General features: G+C 42.9%; 1 protein-coding gene across 2 annotated transcripts in view; it reads right to left on the reverse strand.

Annotated features, from left to right (window-relative positions):
• Nucleotides 1-13127, reverse strand: part of rarab (retinoic acid receptor, alpha b) — a 98620-nt gene that overhangs the window by 52608 nt on the left and 32885 nt on the right. For both annotated transcript variants that reach the window (XM_053239087.1, XM_053239086.1), the window contains exon 2: nucleotides 11357-11737. In XM_053239087.1, coding sequence (XP_053095062.1) covers nucleotides 11357-11528 — 172 coding nt within the window. In that variant the 5' untranslated portion in view covers nucleotides 11529-11737. The remainder of the gene's footprint in view (nucleotides 1-11356; nucleotides 11738-13127) is intronic.

The raw sequence follows: 13127 nt of genomic DNA on the forward strand, positions 1-13127 counted from the left end.
ATATTAAAACAAAATGACAGATTCTGACGCTTCTACTTGAGCTATAATGATAGTTAGCTTGTTGCTAAATAACTAAATGGCCCATAAGTGGCTTTTTTTTTTTTTTGCGAAGTTAGATTTCTGATGCCTGATAAGATTAATTATAACTTCCTTCTCCATGTAAAATGAGTTTTAGGGAATTTTCAGACCAAGTTGTTGAGATATGGGAAAACCCTTGCTCACTCACACACACACACACACACACACACTCACACACTGCATTCACACTAGCACGCGAAACAACATTACTTGACCAACTACGTAAGTGTGTGTGATTTCAACAACAGCAGCAAAAGACATTTAAACTGAGATTTTCAATTGTATGCAATTTCAATTCAATGATGTAAAGCGACAAATCCAAAAAATCTTCCGGAATGATTCCTCGGAGCAATCCTATGGCCTGCGCGGTCCGACGTTTCTTCAGTTCCCCGCTCAGGACTTTACTTCCCACCTGCAATTAGTTCCCGTTTACTGTGTGATGGAAGAAAACCATGGTTTCATCTTATCCTGTCATATACATCCTCTCATTAAATGTGCACAAATGTGTACAAATCATTAAATGTTGGAAGTTACGGCTTTATCTTTGACTGTTACATAGCACTAACAACGGAGACTCCTTCCATAAATGTGAAATAAACGTCTCTTTACAGAAAATTTCACCATATGAAAGCTTTTTTAATCAGTTTATATGACGTGTACTAGTACCGCTGTACTAGTCCCCGTGAATGAGCTGTTACTATAGAAACATAACATAAACGCGTAGTCATAAACCCATCATTAGTGGTCGATGTAGAAGCATATGCAAAACCAAATCCCTGATAAAAGTCTGAGCAGGCGAGCGTATGGCTTTAATAATCTCTAAACCAACTCAGTCAGGGGGCAAAGTCAATCTGTTCTGGATTAAACAGGTTAAATGGACAAATATCTCGTCTTATGACCTCAGAGGCCCAGGAGATTTGATTCAGGTGACTAAATTCCTCAGGATTTCCCCGAGGATATTAAGGAACTGTGTCCGGGGAAAAAAAAAAAACAAGACCTCGAGCCAAGACAAACAGAGCGAAATCGAACAATCCAAACGAGCACAATCCAGCGCTGACCTCACCTCGGAGGATAAAGGAGCTGTCACACGCAGGAGTTCCTCAGGCATGTCCTGTTTTGGGTCTTGGAGTCCCTCTCGACTCCCAGAGCAGTAACATCCGAGCGATCTGGGATTCCCCCGAAGCTTGCCCAGCAGATGCGTGTGTGTGGGACAGGAACAAAGGCTTTGTCTCGAGGCCCACTTGGCCCCTTTTCTAATGGATAGAGATAATGCAGATATGTGTGGCTTTTTTTTTTTTTTTTTTTTAACTTTTTATTGAAACATCACACTGAAAAGCTGCTTTAGACTTTAAGGACGCTTTAACATATACAGTGTTTAGTGTGTTTGAACGGAACCCTGGAGTGTTCTCCAGCTAGGTGCGTGCGGTTCTTTAGGCAGGTGAGAACACAGTAATCATATTCGGGTCTGAGAGCGTCTGAGTGAAGTGATCTCGATCAGTTCGCAAGTGAACTCTAGTGAAGAAGACTCTGAATCGATTCACCTGCCTGAAGTGAATCGATCATGTTGTGTTTTGTGTCGCAGCATTTCTTTGTAAATTTTGCTGATCCAAAGCACAGAGCTGTAACGCTGCAGAAATGCCATGTGCTCTGGAGATTTGGTCTGACATCAAAAACGAAAAGAGAACAAAAACTCTGGATGATACACAAAATGTTTTAAACTATTTATTTATATAATTATCTACTCATTTATGTAGCGCTGGCTCTGTGTTCTTTGTACTCAGATTTTTGTGATTTCAGCACACACTTATAAAGGTTTGTTTAACTTTATCCAAGTCTTACAAGGATGTTTTCAGAACTACATGCTGCTCAGACAGCATTTTTTTTTTTTTTGGCTTTGTGGTTCGTTCAATTACGTGCAGTGTGAAACCAAACCAAACAGCAAATGAATCAAAAGAGTCAAATCGAATCAAATTGAATCGAATCACTGATTCAGATTCAGCAAACAGACTAAAAGGTGTGAAAATGCACCAAGATGCTCTACTGTTACTACAAATAAAAAAAAAAAACCCGCTTGCAAGAAGCGAAGAAACAAGTTTTGACTTCAGTGATGAAAAGCTGTGCCACACTTACAGAAGTGATGACATGCATCCTGCGTTTAGCGCTACACCTGTCATCATCAAAACGCAGAAAGCAGCTGCTGAGACTGTGATGTGTCAGTGAAAAACAGATTCCTCTCACATCTCACTGCTGTTATCATCATGAGCCCTATTCAGACCGGATTAGTTTTACACGAGGAGCTGGGACTCACAGTGGCAGTCAAACGTTTCCGAACATGTTGCGTTCTTTTTTTTTTTTCATGTTTTATCTCTCAATGTGTAAGGAATCTCAGCTTATCATGTTACTCAGAAAAACACAAAGCATTAGAAACTCCATGGAAAACAAAATTACAGCTTTACCTCTGACTGTTACAAAGCACTGACACTGGAGACTCCTTCCGTAAATCTCAAATGAACGTTTCCTTACAGAAATCAACAAGCACACACGTTTTTAATCTGTTTACGTGGCGCATCCGCCGTTCAAGTCCCTGTGTAAGCTGTTACAATAAAAAAAACGTATTAGATGATTAATCGACACCTTCTGACCAATCAGAATCGAGAACTCTACAGCGCTGTGGTGTAACGTGCAACGTGACATCAGACAAAACTTTTAACTTCAGTTTAAAAATCTTGGACGTTATTTACGTTTTCAACTTTTCAAATTCTACCTGACAGCCGTCTTTTCTTTGATCAGCTGAACTTGCGGCACTCGTGCAGCTCTTAACGCAGCAGAGGAACAGGAAGCAGCAGCTGATTTTACAACCCCACAAGGCAAAATTGAGAAATAAAGCCTGGATCCTGAACCATGACATTCTTCAGTAACAGCGCTGCACAAACAATCTGACATCAGCGCAGAGGAAAGCTGCACGTATGCTCACTACCGCTGGCTCTGCGCCACAACGCTGTCAGGACGAGCTCCACGCCACACGGCCTGATATATTAGCGCACCAGGCACTTCTGAGGAACCACTGAATTCTGGGAAATGAGCCAGGAATGTGTCGTCGGGAGAGCGAGGCTGCGCTGGGGATCATGTGATTCCGCACCAAGACTCGTTATTGGGTTTTATCGACTGACCTGCTGATAATCTCGCAGCTGATCTGCTAACGTAGCGCCGCTTCACATTCCTGCAGTGATTATAACGTGTTCACACACTTCCCTCCACTCGTCCCCTTCTCCTCTCCGACTTTCACTCGTCCACTTTCACTCGTCCACTTTCACTCGTCCACTTTCCCTCATCCACTTTCACTCCATGACAGTCACTCGTCCCCTTTCCCTCACCCACTTTCACTCATCCACTTTCCCTCATCCACTTTCACTCATCCACTTTCTCTCCATGACAGTCACTCGTCCCCTTCTCCTCTCCGACTTTCACTCGTCCACCTTCCCTCTGACATTCACTCGTCCCCTTCTCCTCTCCGACTTTCCCTCACCCACTTTCACTCATCCACTTTCACTCCACAACTTTCACTCATCCACTTTCCCTACACGACTTTCACTCGTTCACCTTCCCTACACGACTTTCACTCGTTCACCTTCCCTACACGACTTTCACAGAAGCCTTTGTATCAATAACCGAATCATCCATCCATCTGTGTATCTCATGCATCCATCCAACTCTGTCCATCTGTCAACAACAACAGATTTAACATCCAAAACACTGTAAATAAATCCAGACAGCTCCTGTTTTAACTCTTCACACACACACACACACACACAAAAGCAGTAGCAATTAAGGATTCCCTCTGTGTGTGTGTGTGTGTGTTTGCATGGTATGAAAATATAATGTGAATTGTTCATTCAGTTTGTGTTACACTTCTGAATTAGGTAACTAAAACACACACACACACACACACACACACACACACACACAGACCTCATCCTCTCTTACTGTTATTCTCTCTTCTGTGTGTGTGTGTGTGTGTGTGTGTGTGTGAAAAGGTCAGCAGTGATGCTGTGTAAAAGTGTGAAGAAGAACTGTGAGGTGAGATTTTGGTGAGATTTTCACACACTCAGCCCCTTTCACCCCTCACACACCTCACACTGCTCCACCTAACAGCATGGCTCTGAGAGAGAGACTGTGTGTGTGTGTGTGTGTGTGTGTGTGTGTGTGTGTGCTTGCGGTGTGGTTTGTCCTCCTGAGAACACGGTGGAAGTGGAAAGAAGACACAGCTCATAAAAGTGACTTCACACACTAAAACAAAGCCAATAGAATACACACACATATACACACACACACACACATACACACACATACACACACATACACACACATACACACACATACACACACATACACACACCCCATGAAGGGCTACAAAAATGTCACATGACTGACTGTTATTGAAGAAAAGCACAGCATAAAGAGACATCACGCTGTTACACTCCTCTACCTGTCTCTCTCCTTCTCTGTACAGTATGTCTTTCTCTTTCACTATGTCTCTCTATCTCTCTCTCCTTCCTTCCTTCCAGCTCATTTTCTCTCCCTCTCTTCTCTGTCTCTCTCTCCTCATTCATTCCCCTCTTTTTATGCCTCCCCTGATTCTCTCTCTCTGTCTCTGTATGTATGGATGGAGGAGGAGATTTACAGCTATACAGTGAGAAACAGGAAAGAACGCTGCTCCCTCACTCCACTCTTCTGTCTCTCTCTCTCTCTCTCTCTGTCTCTCTGTCTCTCTCTCTCTCTCTCTGTCTCTCTGTCTCCCTCTCCCTCCCTCCATTAGGCACTGGTGAGTGATAAACACATTCTGTGAGCTGTAAATCCAACACGAGTGAGACAGCACACCTATAAACCACTGCACGCACGCATGCGTGCACACACACACACACACACACACACACACGTGCGCACACAGTCACAGTGACAAGACACACATGTGGTGAACATCATGCACATCAAAGACCTAAAGCACACAAGAAGAGACATGGAGGACACACACACACACACACACGCACACACACACACGCACGCACACACACGCACGCACACACACGCACGCACGCACACACACGCACGCACACGCACGCACGCGCACAAACATCATTCAGTGCATGTGTAAGTAAATCTGTCTGATGCTTTCAGTTCTCTGATTAAATCTGATTAAATGTGTGTTACTAACCAATCACTAATTAATCAGTGTGTGCGTGTCTGTGTGTGTGTGTGTGTGTGTGTGTGTGTGTGTATGACTCCTATCATGTGTCAGTAGTTGCTACTGGTTACCTCACAGGTGGCCTTACCTTAAAAGTAGAAGGTTTATAAAGATAATACACCAACATTCAGGGAAAGAGTGTGTGTGTGTGTGTGTGTGTGTGTGCAGGACTGTATGGCTTGTCTTCACTGAACAGGAATAGCACATGACAAGCATCAGCCCCAGCTGACCATATGACTCACACACACACACACATACACACACACACATTAAATCATTTTATAAATACCACAAAACACACTTATTAAATCACTTAAAGAGGTTTAACAGCAGCAGGCATTCTCTCAGGAGCGTGTGTGTGTGTGTGTGTGTGTGTGTAAGATTGGAGCGTCTGGGGCCCCTCACAGTGCATCCTGGGCCATCCCAAGAATGTGACCTCTTGTACAAACACACACACACACCTTTCTTTATTGCCAAAAGGAGCCATCCATCAGTTTACTGCACACTGCAACTCTCAAACTACTTTAAAACCACTAATTGCTAATAATTTTAGTATCTGAACAAATTTAAATATTGATGAATATTAATGAATATTAATGAATATTAATGAGTCTACAGTGTTACGCAGCAACAGAGTGAAGCTTAGCAGTAGTGCTATACAAAGCATTTGTACTGAGGGGAAAATTGTGTCGTTTGTGTATGTTTCTCACGCAAAGAAATCGTGTCAAAACTTGGATGTTTAATATTTATTAGAATCTTTATACCCACATATCCAGAACAAAATTTTTAACACTGGAATCTTTTTTTTTTTTTTTTTTTAAATTTAAGCTTCAACATGCTCACAAATGGTGTCCTACTTACGTGTGCTCATTTCTTTGTCACGTAAAGAATAAAACACTCCGTGTTGTGCTGTTATCGGAAAACAATCAACACCGAGGTGGTGTGATGAAGTAAACTTACTGCTACCACCCCGAAGCTGATTATTTTCCAACAACAGCACGGCCCCAAGTGTTTTATTCCTCTTACACTACAGCAGCTTTCCAACGCTATTAAAGAATGACGTCATACTTTTTATCCATTTATAGTTACTTTTAAGGTTCACGATGCAAGTTAGTTCCTGTTTTCACTTACGTTGTAGCAGCAGTAAACAGTCGTTCTCTCTTTCTCTCTCTCTCCAAGTTAAAAATCGCAGCTTGTCATGTTATAGTTTAAACTCCTCCGTCCTGAAGATGTCGGAAAACTTAAAGGTACAGCTTTACCTGTAAGCGCCGACACTGGAGACTCCTTCCAGAAATGTTAAATAAACATCTCCCTAACCTCACCATTTTCAATGATAACATGTATATGAAATGATAATGTATTATTATTGTGAAGGCACAAATCGCAAATACACTCACACATGAGCGCATTACTCTCATCTGACAGAGCTTATGAAGGTCATGTCTGTGTGTGTGTGTGTGTGTGTGTGTGTGTTTAAAGATGAGCAATAAAAGCAGCTTTTAGCACTGAGGGAGTGCCATCTATTTAACAATGTCACCCTGAAGCACACTTATAGCTTAACACACTCCCTCAAGGGCATCCCGACCACCCCCTTGTCCTTTCTCTCTGTGTGTGTGTGTGTGTGTGTGTGTGTGTGTGTGTGTGTGTGTGTGTGTGTTCTGGCAGGTCTCTTCACAATGTCTGAGTGCACTAACATATAATGGGGGTTACATCAATCCGGTCTGAAGAGGCTTTGCTGATAAGCTGAAAGCCTTTCAAACAGCACTGACACACACACACACACACACACACATATGCACACACACCTGTGCCCTGAATTGCAGTCAGCACAAACAAACGGTGACGAGTAAAAATGATGGTGTCATTTCCCAGCAAGGCAGAGCGACGACTTGGCAATAAGAGGTCTGGTTTAAGATTCTTGAATGTCCTCCCTCCCCCTCTCCCTTCCTCTCTCTCTCTGTCCCTCCCTCTCTCTCCCTCTCTCTCTCTTTCTCTCTCACACACACACACACACACACACACACACACACACACACACACACACACACACACAGCAGGACTGGTGATATAGTGAGGTTCCCCACCCATTACCTTTGACCCCTTGCCTGGTTACTCAGTCAACGTTACCTCCGATTCTAAACTAAACACATTCCATAATATGCGTTTTTTTTTTTTTTTTCCTTTTATGGAAACATGACACTATTACACTGTGTTAACTGTTCATAATTATATAAAATAAACATTACAGAGAAACCAAAAAGCATAAAAACTCCTGAAAAACTTCCTCATGCTGGAAACCTTCCTGACTGGTACTAAGCACTTATACTGGAGACTCCTTCCATAAAATAAATAAAAACCCCTTCACTGAAAACTTCACCAGATCAACGATGATTCTTTCTTAAATAACAGCAGGTTTTTTAATCCATTTATTATTTTCACTTCAGTGTGACTCGTGTGTGACACAGCGACCGTTATGTCCCTTCATGGTCGTGGAGAATCCTGAGGATCTGATCGTTCATTTGATTATACTTGGTTAACGTGAAGGAAGACGTAAACAAGGACACACTCGGACATGTTAAGGTCTTCAGTTCTGATTCAGGACACGATGTCCTCGTTATTCCCATACGGGTGACATTAAAACCTGACGAAGTCTTTACACGACAGCGTTTAATGCTGAAACCTGGACATTTGAGTCGCTTGTGTTTGTCCGATGCTAATTTCTAGCTAGCACAGCAATGATATCTGACGTGTTATGTAAGCAATGAGGTAACGGTAGTGATGCAAACTAGTGTAGTTACTGGAGAAGCACACCTACCGTAAATACACTAATAAATATGCACTGGAGAAAATGGGGTGAAAAAAATACAAGGGTATCAAAACTTTTTTGCAGTAATACACAATATTGAAAATTACATCATAGGATTTTTTTTTTAATTATAAAGAAAAAGCTTGTTTCAGTGATTACACCTGTTAATAATTTCACTCTAACGTTGTGTGTATGAACTCACACAGCATTAAACACACACACACACACACACACACACACACACACACACACACACACACACGTACACAAGTTCACACCAGGACAAGCGACTCCCTATGCATTGTGGGTAGAACGGCATTTTATTTTTATGTCGCCCTGAAACATTCCAGTGGTTTTCACACCGAGTCAACCACAGAGGCCACGCCTCCTTTCCCTTTTTCCTGGGACCAACAGGTGCAAAGGCCACGCCTCCTTTCCTGAGACATATTTCAACATAATTCAAACAGTGTAAAATATATGATCACATACTATAAAATCTATCTGATGCCATTGGACACCTTCAGTCCTTGACCTTGAAGTTCATTTGATTATATTTGACTAATGCAAAGGGAAGTGTAAACAAGGACATGTCCGGACTTGGAAATGTCCTCGGTTTTGATTCAGTACATGATATCCTCGCTAATTAGAATGCGGTGTATGTGTATTAGGACATAATACCAGATGTCACACAGGCTTTGGAAAAATATCTGTCTATAAATCCATCCTAAACAACAGGTCACTACGAAGCTAATTTCCACCAGTGTGGGATTTCCACTGTTGTGTAAACATAACTACCGTAACTACTGGAGTAGCAGGGCTACCGTAAATACACTAAGAAATGCACATTTTACAATTAGGCAGGTGTAAAAATGATAACAAGCTACACGACACCAAGTAATAAAAGCTTCCTCTGTTCTTAAGATGTCGGAAAACTGACTGTTACGAAATGCCGACACCGGAGACTCCTTCCTTAAACGTTAAATAAGCATCTCCTTACAAGAGGAAATCTTCACCATATCAACGATTACACACATATTTTAATCTGTTTATTATGAGCTGTTACCATAGCAGAAATAACATATTAGAACAAACGCATTTGTGTGATTTCGGTGATTTGCAGCTGCACTACTCACATCGACAATTAATCAACTCCTTCTGACCAATCAGAATCCAGAATTCAACAGCACTGTGGTGTAAAGCTGTAGAGACTCCACTTTAGCATTGTGAACACTATTATTACCCGAATGACTTCATAATGTTGTAAGGTTTTTGGTTTTTTTAAATAGTGCAACAAGCTAAACTGGTGGCTATAGGCTTCCATTATTTGTTAGCAACATTAGCATCAAAGCAAAAATAAAGAAACTTGAGACACCAAACATGTACACCTTATTGGTTGCTGAAGTGTGCCTTTAATAACCACACTCTGATGTTGTGTGTATCAACACACACACACACACACACACACAAGAGTTCACACCAGGACAAGCTTCTCCCCAGGCATCGCGGGTAAAACGGCATCTTTTGTGTTGCTCAGGAACATTCCGGTGGTTTTACGTCTCGAGTTTCGTATGAGTTGATTCGCCAAACACGTCGACGTGATCCGACACATCAGGCAGCACAATAACGCGCACACACACACACACACACACACACACACACAGACACACAGCGCTTAAATGACATGACGAGAAAACAAAATCCCCCAAATATCTGCAGGACATCCAGAGTGAAAAAGAAGAATGCACAAAGAGCAGGAATCAGCACACACATCATCACTCTGTCAGCACTTAGCAGTGTGTACATCGCACACGAGTGTGAGGAGAAATCTCTCAGTACGTCTCACACACGTCTGGTCTGGAAAGAAACGTCCAAACACGGAGCGGCTGCTGGAGGACGTTTGATGTCATGGTCTATTTTTAAGCACAGACGTGATATGACTTTATATTGTGTAGAGTAGGAGCTGCACGGGCTAGTGGGCTAACACATTCGCTAGTCGCCGCTGTGAGGCAGACGGCAAAGAAAGCAGCTAAACGTACTTTGTTAGCTTGAAAATACATCAAACTGGATGAAGTCAAGTCTAGTCAACACAAGAGTACACTGGGAAAAGTCTTTTTCTTGTTGCTCTTTTTTTGATCATTCTTTTGCCCTAACACTGAGACTCCAGATGAAGGAATCCCACATGCAATTATTTTAGTTGTCATTTAAAGCTAAATAAAATTGCAAATTTCAAAAGTCCAGCGCTGTGTGAAAGACTGCTTTCAGGAGCCGCGGGTTGCGCATCACTTTCCAATCTCACTCAGCTAGTTTAGAGGCAGATCAGCAGCACATGCGGCTCAAAGACGCTGATCCAGACTCGTTTCTGGTGTTGAAAAACCTCGCAGACGCTGCTGTAGACATTGCGTCCTCCATCCATCATTAAGCTATAAAGAGTTTCCTCACCAAGCTGCACTCTCAGTTTCAGAATGTCAGTGTAAGGTTGTCCATGCGAGTGCATTTTAAGGACTGGTACATCCTCAAATAGTGTAATATGATACACAGATTTATTCTTTTGCACTGATTCATTTACTTTCATCGTTAACAATGTAGACTATAAAAGCACTGAAGCAGGAAATGTAATATTTAACCTAAAGTGCGGTCTGATGAGTTCTTTGCTGTAAAAATAAAACAGCCTAACAACAGCGATGTCCTAAAACAGTTATGGAAAAGACAACTAGTCAACTAGTTTTTAAAATTTTTTAAATCAAGAAACACCAAGGCAAACCTAGGGTCTGAATCCAAGTCCGAAATTTCATCTAAACAGTGACAACTGATTAAATAATAAAATAAAAATAAATAAATTAAGCAGTGTAAAATATGATATATCTTAATTGTTTTGAGAGTTTTATTGAACACCCGGCAAAGTTTCAAGAAAAATGCAAGACAAAAATGTGATAAAACGCTCAAACAGCAACTGAATTCTCTGATCACACTGATCTGAGATGGTCCAGTGGGCGTGGCCTAATATTATAATGAGCACACTTGTTTGACAGCCCTGTCTGAGACACCAACCGCAATACACAAGCCAGTTAGCTTCCACTCACAAGGTTAGCGTTTGCTTGCTGGGTTGCTTAGATACAAAGAAGTTGGTTTTGGTAAAAGCTGCGTGGATGGGATGAGCTTTGTGACCGGTGACCCCAAATCAGCCCCACCCATTTTACAATTAAAGAGGAGACATAAGTACAAATACTCACTGGCAGGAGACGGTGTGCTGTATCCACTCACAGGAAGTGTGGGTAGCGCCGGAGGAGAGATCCCGCCCAACATATGAGGGATGAAGTAGGGATACGGGGGCATCGGAAAGACGCCCAGAGCATGGGCATGGCCAGAGCCACGGAGTGGTAGGGGCTTATCGTTTCCAGACATGGTGATCCACAATCACGCACGCCTACAAATCCATTGCAGCATGAAATAATGGTTACGATCCCATCCGTCCAATCAGGCACAAGCTTGGAGATGCACTGAGGTTTGTGTCACATGTCCTTCCAGGGAATAAACTCCAAAGTGGTGGACTTGTGTGGGTGTGTGTGGGTAGGGATGAAGTGAGGATGAACTCTGGAGATCACATGATGCTCCTAGGTTGAAGAAAGACAGAGAGAGAAGGAGAGAGAGAGAGAAACATTAGTAACAGTAACTCTGCTTCATCACATCAACCTGTTGATTATTATCCTATAATATCACGACACAGAATATTTTATTCCTTACTTAATAATCATGATTCCGACTTTGTTTAGTTCCAATAAATGTGGGATGAAGGGTGCGAGGATCCAGAGGACACACACACGGACACAATAAAAGACTTTCTAAAACGACTCCATTTGGCCCGTGCCAATAATCACTTATATGATTTACTGTGCAGACATCAGCATCGTGGACACTTGAGAATATTCAGAAGGGCACTTCCAGAGGAGGGTCAATAAGTACACCCTTGACACTCCTTCACTTGTCACCCTGTTCCCCTGTCACTATGATATTTGTCGGCCTGATGCTTGTCCTATTCCCTGTAATCCCGGCTGCTGTGATGTTGCAACTCTGTCCCCTGTCACCGTAACACCGTATGTCCTGTCCCCATCACTTGCCTCCCTGTTGCTCTAATGCTTGTCACCCTATCCCCTGTCTCCATCACATCTTGCCCTGTTGCTGTAATGCTTGTCAGCCAATTCAGCCCATTCACTTCTTGCCCTGTAGCTGTACAGCTAGTCACCCTATCCCCTGCCTCCATCACTTCTTGCCCTGTCATTGTAAGGCTTGTCACCCTATTCCCCTGTCTCTGTCCTGCTTGCCTCCTTTTTCCCTATCCTCTGTCCCTTACTGTCCAGTCATTGTAACCCTTGTCACCCAATTCCCTGTCCCCCGACGCTTCTTACCCTGTTGCTGTACCGCTCATCACTCTATTCCCTGTACCCCGTAACTTCTTGCCCTGCCACTGTAATGCGTGTCACCCTATTCCCTGTCACTCGTTGACCTATCACTTGTTGACCTGTCGCCGTAATGCTTGTCACCCTCTCCCTTGTCTTCATCACTTCTTGCCCTGTCACTCTAAGGTGTGTTACCCTATTCCTCCATTTGTTGCCTTGTTGCTCGAACACTTGTCACCCTATCCCGCTGAAGCCATGACATTCATCACCCTGTCCCCTAATGGTTGTCACCCTATTCCTTGTCACCCTATTCCCTGTTCTCCTTCCACTTGTTGCCCTGTCACGCTAATGCTTGTCACCCTATTCCCTGTCTCACTTCCACTTGTTGCCCTGTTGCTCAAATGCTTGTCACCCTATCCTCTGTCCCCGTCACTTGTTGCCCTGTCGCTCTAGTGCTTGTCACCTTATTCCTTGTTCCTCTGTCACTTTTTCTTTTCTGCCCTGCCATCATCAAATTTGTCAGCCTGATGCTTGTTGTCCTATTCTGTGTAGCTGTGATATTTGCTGCCCTGTCCACTAGTGCCCTGGTGCCTTGACACTCATCGGC

The sequence above is a fragment of the Pangasianodon hypophthalmus genome, chromosome 13 (genome assembly GCF_027358585.1).
Source record: "Pangasianodon hypophthalmus isolate fPanHyp1 chromosome 13, fPanHyp1.pri, whole genome shotgun sequence".
NCBI lineage: Eukaryota > Metazoa > Chordata > Actinopteri > Siluriformes > Pangasiidae > Pangasianodon > Pangasianodon hypophthalmus.